The sequence below is a fragment of the Sylvia atricapilla genome, chromosome 4, assembly GCF_009819655.1.
Source record: "Sylvia atricapilla isolate bSylAtr1 chromosome 4, bSylAtr1.pri, whole genome shotgun sequence".
NCBI classification, from domain to species: domain Eukaryota; kingdom Metazoa; phylum Chordata; class Aves; order Passeriformes; family Sylviidae; genus Sylvia; species Sylvia atricapilla.
This window is the reverse complement of record NC_089143.1, coordinates 46,203,584-46,223,486: the sequence shown is the minus strand read 5'-3', so window position 1 is coordinate 46,223,486 and position 19,903 is coordinate 46,203,584. Positions and strand designations below refer to the sequence as shown.

At 44.8% G+C, this 19,903-nt stretch overlaps 2 protein-coding genes and 1 pseudogene across 4 annotated transcripts; all 3 read left to right on the top strand.

Annotated features, from left to right (window-relative positions):
• The first annotated feature begins 1,064 nt into the window (after nucleotides 1-1,064).
• Nucleotides 1,065-3,172, top strand: LOC136360833 (sulfotransferase 1B1-like). The gene is made up of 4 exons (XM_066318453.1): nucleotides 1,065-1,092; nucleotides 2,566-2,615; nucleotides 2,697-2,877; nucleotides 2,952-3,172. The coding sequence occupies exons 1-4, from the start codon at nucleotides 1,065-1,067 to the stop codon at nucleotides 3,062-3,064; spliced, it is 372 nt and encodes a 123-aa protein (XP_066174550.1). The 3' UTR covers nucleotides 3,065-3,172.
• A 4,095-nt stretch (nucleotides 3,173-7,267) lies between these two features.
• LOC136360483 (UDP-glucuronosyltransferase 2A2-like) lies at nucleotides 7,268-19,753 on the top strand. 3 transcript variants are annotated; one of them, XM_066317769.1, is made up of 7 exons: nucleotides 7,268-7,755; nucleotides 10,126-10,540; nucleotides 14,544-14,692; nucleotides 15,948-16,079; nucleotides 16,511-16,598; nucleotides 17,197-17,416; nucleotides 18,622-19,753. In XM_066317769.1, exons 1-7 carry the CDS (start codon nucleotides 7,441-7,443, stop codon nucleotides 18,896-18,898), a joined length of 1,596 nt encoding a protein of 531 aa, XP_066173866.1. In that variant the 5' UTR covers nucleotides 7,268-7,440; the 3' UTR covers nucleotides 18,899-19,753. The 3 variants fall into 3 exon arrangements, with proteins under 3 accessions (XP_066173866.1, XP_066173865.1, XP_066173867.1); XM_066317768.1 differs by lacking the exon at nucleotides 10,126-10,540 and having other exon boundaries at nucleotides 7,268-8,170; XM_066317770.1 differs by lacking the exon at nucleotides 7,268-7,755 and having other exon boundaries at nucleotides 9,755-10,540.
• LOC136360022 (UDP-glucuronosyltransferase 2C1 pseudogene) lies at nucleotides 12,309-13,154 on the top strand (annotated as a pseudogene).
• Nucleotides 19,754-19,903: the final 150 nt, after the last annotated feature.

Below are 19,903 nucleotides of genomic sequence, written 5' to 3'. Positions count from 1 at the left end.
GCTAGAGCCCAGCAGCCCATTCCATGAGCCTCTTCAACAAGTTTGATGCATTTGCTGTTCGAGAGCCAATTACCATGAACATTTATCAGAATACAGCATGTGACCACACCCCTCCTGTCCAGGATAAAGGAGGGTGTTCTGCTATTTCCTCAGAGCTTACTAAGAATGCTAGACTATAGTTGAGAGTAAATTTCAAAATACATGCTATCAGTATTTTTCCCCTAAAATTTTTGCACTGTTACAGCAAAGATACTTTTTAGGAAAAGCGAAGTTGAGAGCACGCTGAATATGCCTGGTCTAAATATACTTTAAGTCCACAGTTACTGCCAGCATCTGAAAATGTTGTATATACAGACACAGCAACAGCCATTCTTTTTGGTTTTTTGCCAGGTCTGCAAGGGCCACCTGATCTCTTTTGTCTTCAGAAGCTCAGCAAGATGTGTGAATTCAGTGGTTACAGTTAGAGAATATTTGGTAATAGGGTTAACACATCACGGTGACACATTTTGAAACAGTCCCATTAATGCTCCTCTTGAATAGCAAAATAACTTAAATATTTTATCCTCAAAATGAGGCGGCATCTTCTGCAAAATTCTAAGTGATCCTCATAAAAGTCCCATTTTTGATAAGGCTTATCCAGAGACACACCTGAAAGAAAAGGCTTTTACAAGATATTAACACATTTTTGGCATATAAATATTTCCTCCTCTCCATCTAGCCTGCTCATAATCAAGCCAAGCTTACCTACGGCTAGCATTACACGTTGCATTAGCTCAATAAATGATCTAGTCTAAACTAGAGACAGAACTTTAAGAGCTTTTTTCTGCAAAAGCAAAGATCCCCATTTTCCTCTTGAAAAATGACAGACCAGGGAACCATGTGAAATCCTCAATGAAGCCACAAACTTGTCCATGCAGCTTGATTTGAGGATTTTCTCTCTTCTTTATCGCAGGAAAAGCTTTGACAAATCACATTCCTCCATCACGTTATTGTAACACATGTGCCTATTATCAGTCCAAAGAACGTTTCTAACCTTCCCACGTCCCGAACGGGGTCTCGACGGGATGGGCGTCCTCTTGATCGGGGCTGTGAGTGCATTCTTCTCTTGTGCCTCATTTTATGAATGACTTGATACAAGTCAATACTTTCATCAGGAGGGAAGAGAAGACAAAGTTGGGTTCCACATTCCGGCTCAATTTCCTAGAATTAGTTAGAAGTTCAGTAGTGGTTCATAAAACTGAAGAAATGAAACTCTCCCCAAATACACTGACAACAAACATAGAAGGAAAAAAAAAAAAAGGACACTTCAAAGAGATTTCAGTATCACTAGAGACAGCAAAGTTCACTTACGTTACCTTTCACTCTTTAGGCACTACTTAGAATTTTCATAAAATAGTCCAACACTTTGGGTAACCATATCTTTCCATGAGACATACAGGCCACATCACTGTTTTGCTATAAAATCAGAGAACTGTTTTTCATCACAGAGAAAATGATCACCTATTGCAGAAAGAAAAGTGACACACGTAGGAAAAAAAAAAAAAATTCCATCCCAGCTTCACATATAAAGCCATGGCCTGAGGAAGTTAACTACTACCACTCAGTGTGAGCTCTTCATCATATGCTAGACAGATCCATGAAAATACGAACTCCATGTCTGACCGCAGTCAAAACAAGGAGTTTGTGTGTTCAGGGTTATTAGGAAAGGAACACAGAATAAAAAGTCACTGTACCACACTGGAAGTTCATGTTCCACACACATCTTAAATACTGGGTGAAATTGTGTCTCTGAATCTCAAAAAATAGGGGGACAATATAAATGGAAAAGCTTTCAAAGTAACTGAATGCGTGCAACAATTCCTACATGCAAGGACTGAGCAGGTCGGATCTCCCCAGCCTAGATTAAAAGAGAAATATGCAGCAAAAGGGGAACAAGATGGAGATAATGGGACTGTCAAGCACAAGTTGTCTGGAGGAGAAAGGGACAGACACCATCTTGCTGACTCTCTCTTCCAGTACAAGAACTTGGGCCATCAAATAAATCTAGCAACAGCCAGGTGCAAAACAATCCCAAAAAGTGCTTCTTCAGACTGGTGAGCGAAGGCCTGCAGGACACCTTCCCAAATGATATCCTAAAGGCAGAATTTCAGTGTACACATCCTCAGAAGACAGATCCATTCAGACTTGTGCAAATATAAATGGATAAATGACAACCACGTCAGGAAATAACCAGACTTGAAAAGCAGGGAGAGCAAGCATCACACCAGATGCTTGTGCAGAACATAACAGTACAGTAATTTGATGAAAAAAGCTGAAACTCACATCCAGACTGCAAGTCTATCGTGGACAAAACATTAAAAAAACTATTTCCTTGACCATTTAGCAGATGCTAAGTTAACTGAAATCTTTTTTTTTTTTCATGTTCACATAAAACTAGAAACAAGACCAGAATTGTTGTTTTCCTCCTGCTACGCAAAAAAGCAAACATATTTGTGGGCAAAACAATGCAGCATGGAATTAACATTTTCCATAGAGTGTGGAGATTACCTCCCACTTTGTCTTAAGAAAGGAAGGATCAACCCATCCTCTACCTCTTCTACGAGGACTTGAAGGAGGTGATGGGGTGAGGTGAATGGTGGTGTGGGGTCTGGGGGTGGCAGGAGGGGCGAGGGTGAGTGTTGGCCTATGTCACACAGGACCTCCGTCGGGAGATTGCCAAGGTGGCCCAGTTCTTGGGGCAGCAGCTGTCAGAGGCGGCGCTGGACACCATCACCCGACACACATCCTTTGAGACCATGAGGGACAACCCTGCCACCAACTACAGCAAGATGCCCTCTGAGATCATGGACCATGACGTGTCCCCCTTCATGCGCAAAGGTGAGTGGCTCCGGGGCACCTCTGGCCCACTGTCCCCCCTGGCCCCTGCTGAGCCCCATCTCTCCCGGCCGCAGGCACCACTGGAGACTGGAAGAACTACTTCACCGTGGCCCAGAACGAGCGCTTTGACCAGGACTACGCGCAGAAGATGTCAGGCACTGACCTGTGCTTCCGCACTCAGATCTGAGATGACACAGCCGGATGCCCCTGAAATCCGTCCTGTGCTGTGATGGCACTGCTGCCATTCCTGCCTCTCCCCTGGGGCTGCTGGAGAGAAATAAAGTGTGCTCCCTGACCCTGCCATGGTGTGCTCACTGCCCTGAGCCTCTGCTGATCCCAACCCAGCTGTCTCCCTGGGGTTGCTGTCTTCTTCTTGGTTTGGGGACAGGCCGCTGTCACTCCTCAGCCTCTCTGGTGTGAGAATTGCCAGCGGCAGCTCATGGGATTGCTGAATCTTTTGAGAAAACTGCATGTGGGGAAGGTGTTGGGTTCCTCGCCATCCTCACACACTGGGATGTGGCCTGGGACCTGTGGGGGAGAGCAGGACTGGTGGAGCTGGAGATGTCCACTATGGCTCCGTCTGCAGGTCAGTGGCTGCTGGTTTCTCCCTGCACTCGCTCCTCCCTCCCCGCAGCTGCTGGGCTGGCAAACATCCCTGCCCTCGCTTCCCTGTCTCTGCCCATAAAAGCTGCTGCCGTCACCCTCCCGTTGTCACCTTCCTGGTGTCACCGTCCTGGCGGCACTCTCCCAGGCACAGAGCAGCAGGTCTCAGGTGAGACAGTTGTCCCAGGGTGCTAGCCCATGCTCAGCCACACAGCGCTGCATGTGCGGGGGTCCAGGGTGGTGGATTTGGGGTACTTTGGGGTGCAATCAGCACCCCTAAACCTTCCCCTGATCTGGGTCTCCTGCAATAACCCCAGGAACCCAGTTCCCTGCTCCCCAGGGGTGCTGAGGCAAGGGGAGAGGTGCTTGCTCTGGGTGATGCTGGCACACTGTGGGCACCCCTACCTTTGCTGGGGCTCTGGTCCGAGCTCCTGTCCCCGCAGTTGGAGCCCCTGTCCCCAGCGTGGGTGCAGTTTTGGCTGCGGCGACCTCTGGTCTCTGCTCTGCTCCTATCACTGCTGCTCCCCAGCTAGGAGTGGTGCCAAGTGACAAGGCTGCCCTGGCCATTGTAGGCTGCCTGGTCTTTGCTTAGCTCCTTCCTGCCCCAGCAGTAAACTCCCACTAAAACAAACCATTGGCAGCATGACTGGGGAAGTCATGGGGAAAGGCTTGCCATGGGAGAACGAACAGCAAACATGCATGAAAAGGTGGAATGGAGAAAGCAACTCCTGCTTTTTGGGCTCGTGAGCCACTAGATGAGTTCCATCCTGTCCATACCCATGGGATTTGCAGATTTGCCCATCACCATAGCACACAGCTTTGCCAGGGAGGTTGGACAGATGTTGACAAGACAGGAGTGTATCATACATGCAGGGAGCTTGGGCAAGTCTGCTGCTGCTCCTCACTGTAGAGCTGACAAGGATAAGGTGCTGCACCTATTCTTCTACCAACAGTGCATATTCCTAGCAGGGATACCAAGCTTCTTGGCCTGAACCTTCTCTCATTTCTTTAATGTTTTGGGTTTGCAGAGTGGAAATAGCTCCTGTGTCAGCCACCCTGATGGCTGTTCTTTACCTGCCAAGGTGCCCCTGCAGCATTTTAGCAGCAGTGAAGAGAGTTTGTAGAATCTTAAAGTGAATAAAAAAATCGAAGTGCAATGCTATAAACGTAGCCCTTGTACTTTTCATCCTGTGTTAACAGTGCAGAGGTATAAAGATACAATTTATTCAAGAAAGATGGTCATGGTGAGGCTATTTTATCTCATTAACTTTTACTGGAGTTTCCCTATGCCCGGGGGATTACAAGCTTCTTACTGAGCACACACGCATGTGACTTTGCAGACTTGCCCAATCCCGTCACTTCTGCTTGTAGGGATGAGCCAACTTTGAAATTTTCCCAATCTAGTAACCTCCCCCCCCCCGCCCCTTGCCAACCCTCCCATTCCCCAAAAGAAAGAAAATCAAGACTTTTAACTCTTTGAGACCAGAAGCTGCTTCATCACATTAAGTGAAAGGGAAAGCACAGAATCATTTGGTGCTTCTTCAAGGCAAAAGCTTCCCTTTTCCACTCTGGCCTTGAATTTCTGAGGTGCTGGCTGCATTCAAAGTTTCCTAGAAATCAAAGTGCCATGCACACTGCAACCCCCAGCCAGCACAATGATGAAGAGACCCATGTGTGGAAAACATCAGTTTGCATTGCCTAACTTTTGCATGAGTGCCTTAGCCTTGAAAGGCCTGTTGTTTTTTAACAAGGCTCGAGGTTGCATCACTTTCTGCAGCATTTCTGTGAGTAATGTTAGATGTGTGAAATACAGGCACTTAACATCATCTACTTTCTTCTGCCTCGCTTCTCTCTCCTTTGCTGGATTTTGCTCTTTAATCCTTTCAAAATGCTTATCTTCTCTGATCTGAGTAATCTGAGTATCATCTTGAGAGTTGGAAACAAGACAAATTTAACTCTTTGGCTCCCCTAGCAATTGCTCTCATTTGCTATGGAGGAATTTGATACTAAGGGGCTGGAAACAAAAAACAAGTTCCCATCTAAGTTTTTGTCTAGGGAAGCGGTCACAGCACCAAGCCTGAGGGAGTTCAAGAAGCTTTTGGACAATGCTCTCAGGCACATGGTGTGACTTTTGGGGCTCTCCTGTGCAGGGCCAGGAGCTGGACTTCAACGATCCTATGGGTCCCTTCCAGCTTCTGTGATCCAGTGACCTGCTCTTGTGATATGAATCTGGCCTTTCAACAATTGCTGGAAAAATTTAAGTTTCTTATAGAACTTTACAAAATAAGCTAAATTAGCCTGAAAAAAAAATCTTACTCTGGAGACAAAGATCTCTGGAGAGACTATAGTGAAATTCCTGGCTGTAAGGCCAAATTATGGTTGAAACATACTGGCATAATAGTCCTGGATTCTGAGGGTTTAGAAAAAGCCTTGTTGATTATTATGGACAATACTAAAAAATCATTGAGATGCACCTTTAGATTCCTATATTTTCAGGTTATTAAGCACTTAGGTCTCCATAATAAAGGGCCACAGAGACAACACAAGTAACACACCAGCTTTTGGAAACTCGCACAGACAGCACCAACTTTTGAAAACCTCTGCAAACAAACCACAAGATTCACTCTTTGTTCCTGTCGGCAGTTTATAAACATATCTACTACATAACAAACAATTTTGTTTTGCCACCTGGGACCCTAAAAGGAGTAAAAAAGTCTTTTTAGCAGTCAGACACCATATTTCTTATCTCTAGGATATAAAGTCCTCCTAAGAACCTGGTTCTGTAATAACATTATAGTATATCCTGGCAAAGGAAAGACCATCTCCACTATTAAATTCCCAGAGCATAACAAAGCAATGAAAAAACACAGAATACATGCCTTGTCACCATCATTCCGTATTTTATTACTTCCTCCTATTAAAAAGTCCAGTTCAGAGGGTAACTTACTTAAGCTCCTTCTGTCTGATAACCAATCCTGCTGGAGCAGCCTAGGCACAGAGGAGAGGAGCAGCAAGGGGAAGCAGCAAGCTGGTGTAGCAAATTGCACCTTGCAACTCAGAGCACAACGTTTATGTACCTTGGAAGACTCTGCTAGGTAAGAGTTTTCTGCTGCATGGCATTTGTTCTCAATTGTGTTGGATCGAGTGTATCATCATCATATGTGTGGGTTTAGTTGTCATTTTGGCTCCAGGTGCTTAAAGAACTGCTTCCAGGCATGGTGTTTATATTCAAGGGACAACTTTCCAAGTGAGAGCCATCCCAGATGATGTAGGTCTTGCTCTTTAGCACCTTTAGGGCTCAGAAGAGGCTCAGGACCATGTTTAGACACCTGAACTGAGCCCACAACATGACCAGGTTGGTGGTGATGTGCCACAGGCAATAGCAATGGACTCACTCTGTTAAAAGTTGCCTGGGAGCAGTTGGAAGCTACCGATCACCTATTAGGACAGATTGCATGTTGTTATTTGCATTATCATCAGCCAAATGGAGAATTGGTTGACTTTTCCCAGCCTAAGAACTATCAGCAATTTTAGCATCTCACTGTGAGAAAGGATGCCACTTTCAATGCAGCCTCTCATTCTTGGCCTGCCTCTGAACTGCATTGCTAGCTCATGGAAAAAATGCAAGGGATTTGTTTGAGTCTCAGGGCTGGCATCCAGGGGATTGGTTCTTTTGACAGCAGTGAGGATTGCTGCCATCTTCCTAAGAAGAGAATAGAACTCCTCGGTGGGAAGCTGACAGGGTAGAAGGCAGAAAGGGAAACATGAATCACCAAACGTATTTTTTTCTTTTCAGATCTCAGATGAAACACGGATTATAAAGGCACTACCTGTGCAACAGCAAAGTCTCACTTCTGCAAAGAGAGCTAGTAAGGGCCATCAAATACAACACAGAGGTGCAGCACTCCCAACTGAAAGGGAAAATTCCCAGGCTATCTAGCCCTTGACTCTACCACGGCCATGAAAACAACCGGCTCAAAGAAATACCTCCAGCTGTTCCTTTTTCAAGTTGTTCTTTTAGGGCCTGTCTTCTGTGGGAAGATACTGGTTTGGCCAACAGAAGGCAGCCACTGGCTGAACATGAATGTAATTATACAGGAGCTCATCCGCCGTGGGCACAGCTTTACCATCCTGGTATCCAACGCTACCCTCTACATTGAACCCAAGCCTAAGGCCACAGAGAAGTTTGAGACCTATTATGTGCCCTTCACAAAAGATTTCCCTGACAGCCTGATTAATGAAATAGTAGATCTATGGCTCAACAACAGGCCAACTGTCTTGACATTCTGGCATTTTTACAAGGAGCTGGGAAGGCTGTTTGCAGACTGGCAGGAAATGAACAAGATGATGTGTGATGGAGTGCTGACCAACCAAGAGCTGATGGCTCGTCTGCAGGGGTCTGGCTTTGACCTGCTGTTGTCAGACCCCGTCACCCCCTGTGGGGAACTCCTGGCTCTCAAGCTGGGCATTCCCTTTGTCTACTCACTACGTTTCTCCCCAGCCTTCTTTCTGGAAAGGCACTGTGGCAAGATCCCAACCCCACCATCCTACACACCTGCAGCCCTGTCTGAGCTCACAGACCGCATGTCTTTCGGGGAGAGAGTAAAGAATTTTGTGTCTTACCACCTGCAAGACTATGTTTTCCAGAGCTACTGGGGACATTGGGATACGTACTACAGCAAGGCTTTAGGTAAGCCTTCTGATACTTCACTTCTCATTATACAGTCTGTCCTTATGACCTGCTGAGCTAGGAACCCACCAGGGTTGCAAAGCCAAGAGAGAGGTCAGCAAGAGTTTGTCATTATGTCCCTAAGAAGGGGCTGAGCCACTAGCAGTCAGGGTGCTGTGCTGCTATGCCATTGCACTGAGACAGGATCAGACTCATCCCAATTGACGGCGTTGACTTTTGTCATCATTTTAGTGAGGAGTTTGAAACAAGTTCCACACCATACAGGGTGCTCAGCAAAGGTGACTGCTTGCACAGAAAGCAGCCAAGAACAGAGCCATTTTCCTCACCCAGAGGACCATAAGAAGGAGAGGGGAGCTGGTGAATTACAAGCCAGCTTGTCACCCTCAGTAGCAATATTTAAGTGCACTGTGGCTTTGTAGTAGAGACTTCACTTATGTCACTGGTCATATAAAACCAATTGTCTCTGCACAAAACAAGTTTTATTTCACCCACAAAGGAAACAGTGAAAACAACAAATCTTTCTCTGCAGGCTTTTCTTCTGGATTGTTTTGAGTGATCATGTAGAAAAAAATGTTTATTATTATTTATCAAATGTTGTTTCTGCTACCTTCCCATTGAGCTCTTCAAGAAGACCTCTTGCAAATCTCTCAGGGTTTAATTGTCTGCAAACACCTGCATGATGCAAGACTCCACAAGTACACCAAGCTGGTGTCCTGTGTACTGTATATGAGGTATCTCAGCTTGGCTGTTCACAGTCCAGCTGTTTCCATGACCCACATTTTTGTCCCAGAAAGGGATGCTCTAGGAAGCATGGAAACCATACCAAAAGCCTTGGACAAGAACATTAGGAAACCATTGTGTAACAGCACTGGGCAGAAACCCTGTAATGATTTTTAGCACAGAAAAGAGCACTTACTCTTAAGAGAATTAATTTCTTAATTACACATCAGGAGGGACTACAAAAATTAAACTTAATTTTGTTTAATGGATTTTCTGCTTCAATTTATAGTGCACAATTGGCACTGAGTGGCAGGCAGGAAGCTTGCACTATCCCCTTCTGGTCTCCCACAGCGCTCTGTAAGAGGCAAGTTCACATGAGGACAATCTTACTCGGATACTGGAGTAATTTGCTGTGTAGTTTCGTCCACTATGAGATGCAACTCTTTAGATGCAGCCCTGGATCACCAGTTTAGGTGTGTTCTAAAGGGATGCTTAGTGGCTTTATAAAAGCAAAAAGGTGGCCACACAGTCAGTGAACACCTTTGCTGCCTGCCCCGCTGTGCTTCAAAGAGCCAGAAGAATGCAAAAGTCACCTCTTCTACCAAACAAGTAACACAGAGACTGTAGTTAGATGGGCAGGAGGGATGGGATTACCAACAGGATACAATCCCTTCTGGACTGAGCCCCCCAGGGCTGAGTGCTCTCCCTGCTGCTCCAGAGGAATCACATCTTCCAGCTTCAGCAAGCCCTTACCACCAGAGGGTGCCAGCTGGTGCCAGTCACCTTTTCTGTGCCCTAGGAAAACATGATACTAAACACACTATTATCCAGTACAGGACTTCACACCACCTACTTTGGCATGCCCAGCCCAGTTCGGGAGTGTCACTGCTCCTGGTGAAGGAAGGCCACAGGGCCATTGCCACACAGGGCAGGCTATGGCAGGGAAGGAGGTGGCAGTGCTGTTGCTGCTGGCTGTGTTGGGCCTGGGGTCTGGGGGGAAGGTGTTGGTCTGGCCGGCTGACAACAGCCACTGGCTGAACATGGAGCACATACTACAGGAGCTTGTGGTCCGGGGCCATGAAGTGACTGTGCTGCTGCCTTCGTGCTTCCTCATCCTCAATCCCACACAGCCGTCACCCTTCCAGTTTGAGGTCATTGAGGTGCCAATCACCAAAAAGGAGATGATCGACTTAATGGATGAATTGTTTTATTTGTTTTTTTATGAGATGAGAGAGCAACCTATCTGGAAAAGTGCTTACAAGATAGCTCAAAACATGTTGCAGATGAAGAACATAACCAAAATAATTTGTGATGGAGTTGTGAAGAACGATGCCCTGATGGACAGACTGAAGGCATCTGCCTTTGATGTCCTTTTGGCAGACCCACTGTTTCCCAGTGGGGAGCTGGTTGCTGAGAAGCTGGGTATCCCCTTTGTGTATACCTTCCGGTTCTCCATGGGCAACACGGTGGAGCGGCTCTGTGGAACACTCCCAGCACCTCCTTCCTACGTACCAACCACCCTAACCAGCCTAACGGATAGGATGGATTTCTGGGAAAGGCTAAAAAACATCCTCAGCTACTCTTGGCAGGATGTCCTATTTCATTACCTTCTCTGGGCAAGCTGGGATCAATACTACAGTGAAGTTTTAGGTAAGGCTGCTCTCTTTCCAGAAATTATATCTGCTGTACGCACAAGAGTAAAGACCCAGAGATGAGAGGTTAAGGCACAAACCAGGAGCAAGACAGCACCAAACTCACTCTCTTTCTTTCAAAATTCCTGCATCAAGTCTAACAATCCAGGCAATACAAACATTGCTGTTAATCCAGACCTGCTACAATGGTAGAGCTAAGTCTCTACAGGTACTTCTAGGATATGTAAAACAGTGTAAAGCTCTTGAAACAGGGCTCATTATTAATATTCATAGATGAATCAGGACAAATACTAAGAACAGCAAAATACTGTATACCCACCAAACACTAGCACTTCTCCCATAGCTTACTTCCTACCTTATTTCAAAATTAGAGACAATATGCCCCTCCGCACCTTTAAAAGCCTGGGAGATCAGATGAGCCCCAATCCACAGTGATAAAAGGCCCTCTGCAGAGACACGGTTCTTTGCTTTTCTGAAAAGCGTCTAAAAAAACTATTAGGTTATAGTTATATTATTTGTAAGTGGTTTTAAGTGTTTTTCTTTAATTAATAACTGTATAATTGTTTTCCCATTTTTGCTGTAGGTGATTACAGTAATGCTTAAAAGGAAACAGGCCAAACATATGCACTGCTGGTGAGGAGATAAAATGGGTATTTCAATATGAGACTTGAAAGTCTTTTTATTTATATTTCACTAGTAAGGTGTAATTCTGTTAAGAGAGCTAGGTTGTAAAGATATCCTACTCTTAGAGTAGCTAGCTGGTGTTTGTGTTGCTTATCATGTTATGATGACAGAGACTAGAAAACCTTGTGCTGGCTGAAGCATGGTTTGGTGTCTGTTGTGTAAACCTCAGAGCTGTTTGGATCTTGTGGCGTCTTTTTTTATTGTGAACTGTGAGGTTTAGCGTTTAAGGCTCCGTGCAATACCTGTTTTCTTAGCTTGCATGGGCTGCATGATGGATTTGTGCTGAAAAGAGTTTAGATAACGCGGGGATGTTTTAATTACTGCTGAGTGGTGCTTTCAGAGCATCAAGGCTTTTTCTGCCTCTTACACCACCCCACAAGAGAGGGGGCTGGGGATGCTCCCAAGAAGATGTGAGGGGACACAGCTGGAACAATTGACCCTGACTCACCCAAGGGATACCCCAGCCCATGATGATTTTGTGCTCAGCAAAATAAAAGGTATGGGGGAGAAGTTTGTCAGGGCTGGTCTTTCTCAGGGATTCACTGGGCATTTGCTATAGTGAGCAACTGGTTCTTTTTGCATCCCTTGTTTTTCTTGCTCTTTTTTAAAAAATTTTCCTTTTTTCCCCCCCCTAAGTTGTCTTAGTCTCAATCCATGACTTTTGCCCTTCCTTTCCTACTCCTTCTGTGGGAGATTTGGAGCCTTTGTGGTGCCTGGCTGCCTATCAAGACTAAACCACAACACAGGGAAAAGGCTTCTGGTCTTTACATGCTACAAAATGCACTTTGTGGTGAGGAGATAGGAGCTGCTGTAATTTTGAGATCAGCTGTGGCTTGCAGGACACTCCAGAACAGGATTTGGTGCTTGCCCAGTCCTCTCATGAATGCTGTTTTGTGTTACGACATTCCCTCTCACCACGTTTGCCAATCTTGACACGTTTGCCAGTCCAGTCACCAAGCAGATTGCCAGCCTAGTCACCAAGCAGTCACTTTTAATTGGTTGGCTCTACAGTGTCGAGTGCACAGTGAAGCAGTGAACTGCTTCCAGTTCGGTCAGACCAGAGTTGTACGTGGAATGCTGAGATGTTTGGGCCAAAGCTCCACTGGCTGCTCTGGGCCTACACATGCTGCTGCAGCACCAGTTTTTGTGGGAGGGTGGTGGTCTGGCCCACCGATGCCAGTCACTGGATCAACGTGAAAGTGATTCTGCAAGAGCTCGTTCTCTGGGGTCATGAAGTGACTGTGCTGGTGCCCTCAAGCAATCTGCTCATCAACTACCAGGACACCTCCTCCCCTTTCACTTTTGAGGTCCTGCAAGTCCCCTTTAGCCAGGAGACCCTGGATGCCTCCATGGAGGACTTCCTCAATTTCTGGATGAATGAAGCCGCTAATCTCTTCCCCTGGGAGGTCATGTGGACGATGAAAGAGCAACTGGAGGTCTTTACCAATATGTCAAAGCAGACCTGTGACACCTTGGTGAAGAACTCTCACCTGATAGCAAAGCTGCAGCAGGCCAAGTTTGATGTTCTGATCGCTGACCCCCTGTCTGTAGGTGGGGAGCTTGTAGCAGAAATCCTAGAGATCCCTTTTGTCTACAGCTTCCGCTTCTCTGACGGGAATGTGGTAGAGCGGCTGTGCGGTGGGCTCCCGTCCCCACCTTCCTATGTGCCTGCTAGCACAATGGGGCTGACACACCAGATGTCCTTCATGGAAAGACTACAGAACTTCCTCTTTTACATTAGCACGGATTTATTTTTCACGAAGTTTTGGCGAGATGAATGGGATGGGTACTACAGTAATGTCTTAGGTAAGGCAGATGTTGAGTGTTTTCTTTTCTTGCACAGGCTGTGCCTTTTGAATGCTTTGGGACCACCTTGCTGTTGTCTCAAAATACTCCTTCTCAAAGGCCAGCAGAGGTGGCTATCCTGAAGTATCTTGCAACTGCATAGTACAGGATGCTGAGTCTGAGTTCAATTCTCAGCAGTGAATGCTGTCACCTTTCCCTTCCATCCACCATTCAGAGTTTGAAATACTCTTCTTAAACTTTACACATACCTGAAAATTTTCCTCCAGCATAGTACAACTCAGTCATGATTTAATATTTAATAAAGAGACCTTTTAGTTCAATGGACTTTGAATCTTGTCCAGGGTATCTAAGTTTAGGCAGATAACGAGTGAACAGCAAACAAAAGGGCATCTCTTCTGTTGCTGTCCAATCTTTTCCTACATTTGCCAAGAATGCCTTTGTGCTATGAAAACTAGTTCCTCTTCCCTGGATTGAATTTTAAATGCCACATAAAGACTTAATTACACCTTTATATCACTCTACTTGTAGTGCCAACTTGATTTTCACTTCAGCAACTTTGTAACTGACTCATTGCTCTTTAATTTAGATATAAAGAAAAAAATTACCGGTGTAGATTATTATACTGATCAAGTAGTATATGAAGATGCCCTACAGCTAATTTTTATCTTGCTGCATATTTAGCTTGATTCCTGCTTGCATTAGACTGGCTTTGGAAAACTATTTATCAATACTTCTGACCCTCTTATTGCCCAGTTTCACTTTCTGAAGAAAATACTGCAAAGACAACTTGCAACACATACCTAAGAATACATATTTTTCCAAATGGTAAATTATAAAACATCAGATTACCATTAGATTTAGTTTTTCAGATTGATTTCTAGAAATATTGGATTTTGAATACAATGACATTAAAAGTGTCTATGGAGTTGGTCAATTTTTCCCAATATGTGTAAGAAGCAGCCGACCCAGTCCTCAAGGAAACTAGAGATGTCTGTACCTGTCTTTTATTGTTGTCTGAGCAGCCACTAAATGAGTCACCATTTGAAAAATGCTACAGAACTTTGTTTAAAAACTTTCCTCCTCCCTGACAGGTGATCATCACTTTGTGATTCATTAATTTTGTATTGGGAACTAAATTTTTTGTGATTGTTCTCTTCCTCAAGTGTTCTCTGCATTTTACTACAAGCACAGGTAATAATTCAGCACTACAAGAATTGCACTTCTATATTAGATACTAAATGTTTCTTGCTTGTATTTCCCTAAAGTAATCATGAAGGCTCAAAATCCTTTTAGGATTGTACCATGTTGCTCATGGCCACCTGCCAAAGCTGAACACAGGATAGGGCAAGGAATAGATTCAGATTTGTGAATGTTTTCACTTTATGCATGGTTTGATAAACTACACTGATTGGGAGTGCCAAAAGACAAAGGTAAGGCTCCTGTTTCACAACCTAGAGCAAACAAGGTGACTCATGAGCACGTTGTAAACCTCTTGTATACCTTGTCCACAGGAAAGCCCACAACCTTGTGTGAGACTATGGGGAAAGCCGAGATTTGGTTAATGAGAACATACTGGGATTTTGAATTTCCACGCCCTTTCCTGCCCAACTTTGAGTTTGTTGGAGGACTTCACTGCCAGCCTGCAAAGCCACTACCAAAGGTATCCCAACTTCATTCTGCCACTGGCTTGTTTACAAAGACTGTTTCTCTCCCTGATAACCTCGCAAGCCATGTCCTGAGAAAGCTCATTCTTAAAGAAGATGCTCTGGTGCTGCCGGGGAGCAAGGAACTATTTAGCATCCATACATACTTGTCCAAACTAAGGGCTGGTTTATAGCCTGCTGTCTTAAAAGAGAATAGCTGATGTCAGCACAGAGTAATAGAGTGTCTGTTTTAGGAAAAATAGCTGCTGCCTCAGGGTACTTCAATGTAGTATTTAATTCTAAGACATAGACATGCAGCCCATGATAACATTGAAATACCTAATGCCAGAGGGCACTGTGACTAGACAAATTCTTTATGTAAAATGGGGTCAAAACCTGCAGAAATAGTTGAGTGATAAGCACTTTTTCTCTTGTACCTCCGTTTAAGACATCTTAAAGGGAGTAGAACACTGAGCATCTCCAGCTTATGCTCTACTGTCAGTTGCAGTATTCAGGTGAAATTTGAACCTCCCAAATACTGAAGATGACAATCTCTCTGGTACAGATTATCATTTCTGTAGTAGGAGCCTTGGAAGATAAAGGCCATCTTCAGTGCAAGTTGTCTACTCAAAGAAATCTTCTAACTCTCTTACCACTCCCCTGCAGCATGGGTTAAGCTTAGGGAAAATGGATAACTATTCTCTTTTCCATACTACTGCTCCAGTTCACATGACACTAATAAAAGGAACAGGAAAACCTACTGGTCTGATTTGTAGAAAATGTTTTGAGCAATGTGGTGCGTGGTAAGAAATGAGAACCGTCTGACTAGCAAAGCGATGGCACCAACTTGGTGAATCTGTGATCAGGATGCTGAAACACCCTCTCAGGTTTCAGCAGAGCTATATAACACAAAGTATTTGTTCCAGGAAAATCTAGAACCATGACCATGCTAGGGAGAGTGTCACAGAGTGTGGCCTGCTCATGATAATGCCAGGATTCATTCCTGCTGCTGAAATGTATCCTGAAACTTGCTTTCAAAAAGACAAAGAATGACAAAGGATCTGTCACCTGCCTCAACTTGTCCTGCTCATCACTGGGGAGAAACTGACTGTTTTCCACAGGGGCAGGCCTGTCTTTGTCAAGCCCTTGTCAGGAGGTGCTCACGCCACCATCATTTCCTAAATAAGCTGAAAATGTTATGCTCTCTATTCACAGAAATCTGTGTAATCTGCATTGTGTAATTACCCTTGGTATGTTTTCTGCCTCTCCTAGGAAATGGAAGAATTTGTTCAGAGCTCAGGGGAACATGGTGTCATTGCATTCACTCTTGGGTCAATGGTCCACAGCCTAAGTGATGAAAAAAGTAAATTGATCGCCAAAGCCCTCAGCCAGCTTCCACAGAAGGTGAATTTGTTTCCAAGCCTTAAACAAGTTGCCCTGTTGCCTTGCTTTTTTCACTCCCATTGCTCTCAGTGAGCCTTTTATGTTTGGAGTGGCCTGTTCTTTACCTGCATCCCTGATGGCTGTGATACAGCCAGGAAACTGGGCTCTCTCAGAGAGACAGACTGCTTTGTTACTTCGAGGGGAGTTCTGCTGTCTCACCTCCTCTGAACCAAATGACACAGAAGTGTGTCTACAGGGCAAAGAAATCACTCCATGCACTTTTTATAACTAGCACATAATAAGGTCAAAGATCAAAGAGTTCAATTGAAGCCAAAGCTATTTGAATTACTGGGAGAAGGTGCATGGGTTTGAGATAAAGCTCTAAATTACATGCAATAATACAGAAGGCATATCATGCGTACTATATTTATCTTATTCTTCCTTTGTCCAAGGTCCTCTGGAGGTACAAAGGGAAAAAACCAGAAACTCTGGGCTCCAACACCAGGATTTATGACTGGTTACCACAAAATGACCTGCTTGGTGAGACTGATTCTATTTGGGATGGATTGCACCCTCAGAAAAACTGCTTCCTTTGTTTTTCCACTAGAATGGTTAATTCAGGCAACAGAAGCATGCAATGCTTGTGGATACAGCCTAAGCGGCAGAACTTTGCTCTTGGGAGCCTTAGTTTCCTAAAAGGCTCTGACTTAGCTTGGTGGCAGTTGTCTGGAAGGGCTCAAAAGCCCCAGTAGGCAGGAGTAAATATCAAAGTAGAGATGTACTCTGGAGCTGCATTTGGCATCTGCAGTTCATCTCCAGGGCTCATTATTCAAGATGCTGGACCTAAGCAAGGCTGAAGCATGGGGCTGTTCTGAACGCGATACCATGTGAAAACTACAACTGCACAATAGTGAAAGGGCTGAAGTAACTGTGGAGTAGTCTGGAGGGACATGCTGATCGATGTGTGTTAAAACATGTATGACTGTGACAGCTAAGCACAAAAGCTGTGCTGCTGATCCAGAGGTCAGGGCTGTTCCCTTCTCTAGCAGTACTCTGGCCCCTCTATGCAGTGCTCACATCCCAGTGAATGCAGTCTGCCACAGCTGCTGTAACATGCACCTCTCCTTCCCTGTTCCAGGTCATCCCTTGACTAAGGCCTTTATTACACACGGTGGGACTAATGGGCTCTATGAAGCCATCTACCACGGGATCCCAGTGGTTGGGATTCCCATGTTTGCTGACCAGCACGACAACATTGCTCACATGGTGGCAAAAGGAGCTGCAGTTCAGGTGGATTTCAACACAATGAAGACTCAGGACCTGGTTGATGCACTGAACACAGTAATTTACAATGCCACGTGAGTTTTGTTCTTGCCTTACAGTAGGCTGAGGTTATTAAAATCCTGGGCCGCTGATGTGAGAAATTCTGCCGGCTCTTCTGGGAATGGAAAATGCAGAGTAGCTGAAGTTTGGATTTCAGATGAAAACCACCTTTCCTTTCTGAGAATCAGCATTTTTCAAGAAGGACAGATCAATAATTTGGTTTTTCTTATACCGCATTTTATGAGTGCTTTGAGAAAAATAGTTCTTGGAAAGTCCAGGGGAGATTTTGAGAGTTCTCCGTTAGTGTAATTCCTCTGGAGGCTCTGAATGACAATTCTAGTCCTATTAGGTCTTAGCTGCCTTAAGTCATAACCTATCTTTAGTTCTTTCTCCTACCCCTGACTTAGCAGTATCCTTAGGTTACCCTACCTATCAGACAGGACTTGGAGGAGAGGGAAGCCCAGCAGGTGGGATCATTTGCTAAGGATAAAACCACAGACAAAGAGATTGGAAAAATGCAGAAGTCCTCAATCTTTAGCAGCAACTCCCATCCAGTGTGAAGGACAGGTATTCCTTCAAGTAAGAACCTGCAAATTCCTGAAGCAAACGCAGCAGTACTGATGGAGGGAGTCAGCCATGGTGGAGGTGATCTGTAACAACCTGGACGCAGCCGGTACATGTGGCCTCCTCAGCCTTCCCCTAATTTTACTACTAAGCCATGACACCAGAGAGTCTGGGATCAGCTTTCCTTGCTGTGTCCTAATTCCTTTGCCCCAGACTCCTTGCTGGTGGGGTGGTGCGAGAGCCAGAAAAGGCTTGACCAGACTCAGCAGTAAGGAAAACATTCCTATTTTATCAACATTGCCTCCAGCACAAATCCAAAAAACAGCCCATGCCAGCTACTACAAAGAAAGTTAACTCCATCCCAGCACAAAGCAGCACACTCAATTATATTGGAGCAGAAATGCTGCAAATGTTTCCATGTTGGTTTTTCTAAAGAAGTATCTGGAATAATTTTGAATAACTACTTTTTTGCAAAATGTTGGCTTTCTCTATTACTCTTCTTAACCCAATTTTACGCATATAGGAATGAACTGGACCAGTTTCAAATATTGTTAAATAAGACTGACAAAAGTGAAAGCAGGGCTCTCTACCTTCCTCAAGAGGACTGCCAGGTGCTAAATGGTTTGTCTCAGGAATAAGTGAAAAATCTCTCTGTTGTTCTTTTTCTTTTCCCCAGCTATAAGGAAAATGCTCTAAAGTTATCCAAGATACAGCATGACCAGCCTGTTAAGCCTCTGGACAGAGCTGTCTTCTGGATTGAATTTGTAATGCGTCACAAAGGAGCAAAGCACTTGAGACCAGCTGCTCACCATCTCACCTGGTACCAGTACCACTCCCTGGATGTTCTGGCATTCTTGTTCACCTGTACAGCCACTATTGTCTTCATTCTTTTCAAGTGCTGCCTATGTTGCTGTAGAAGATGTGGCAGAATTGCAAAGAGGAAGAAAGAATAGACACCTTGTTCCCAGCAGCAGTTTTCTTCTCCTAGGCTGATTAAGCAAGCCATTTATGCACATTCTTTGGTGAACAGATTTATTGGGATATGCTCTAAGCTGGGCATATCATGAATGTACCACAACAAATCTGTTGTGGGGGAGAGCTGCTTGCTTAGCCAGCAAATTCTTTCTGGTCCAAATAAAATCAAATTATAGTTGCTTTGTCCCTTGGGACCATGTTAGCTGACCACACATGGTCCTTGCCATGGTAATTGTTGCTCTAAATTTTCAAATATCTCAAATGTTTTGGAGTATTTCATAAATTCAACCTTGCCCTGCGTGGTACTGCAACTAGGGAGGGTCTGCAACTCGGCTCCTTATCCTCTCTCCCCTCCTTTAGTGTCATGCAGGGTTGATCACTGATTCACAACCAAAACACCTCCTCTCCTGTCAGAAAAGCTCTCTCCAGACTGGATAGTGAATCCAAGATCATGGACTCCTAAAAAGCACCCATCTGAAGGGCCACAATCACAAAAACTGGGAGCTGCAAGTGGCAAATGCCCTGACTACCTGGGGGCTGAGGGGGAGACTAGAATCCCAAGACCATAAAAAAAAAAATTACTTTCCTGGGAACCATTTCTCCTTCCCATTCAGTCCTGAATTCCTACTGCACAGGCTATCATTCTAACTGCAACACTGCAGGGGTGTGAAAACCACCACTGTCAGGAACTTACCCATCTTAACCCTCAAATGCCTCTGAGCCATGCTAATTGATAAATGCAGGAAAATGTCTAGAGAGGGAACTTGCAAACAAGGTAACATTCCACGTGGGAACAGCGCAATAGCCACTTGCCTTGACTGAAAGGTTGGAGAGAAAATACTAGCACTGTCATGTTTCAACATCTGCTTAAACTTCTTCATACTACATGTACAAAAGCTCAACCATTTCCCAGCTAAGGAGGGGTTACAAGAAGACTACTGCATCTCATGGCAATTTCTGGTGTACTCTTCCTGTTGTCATGA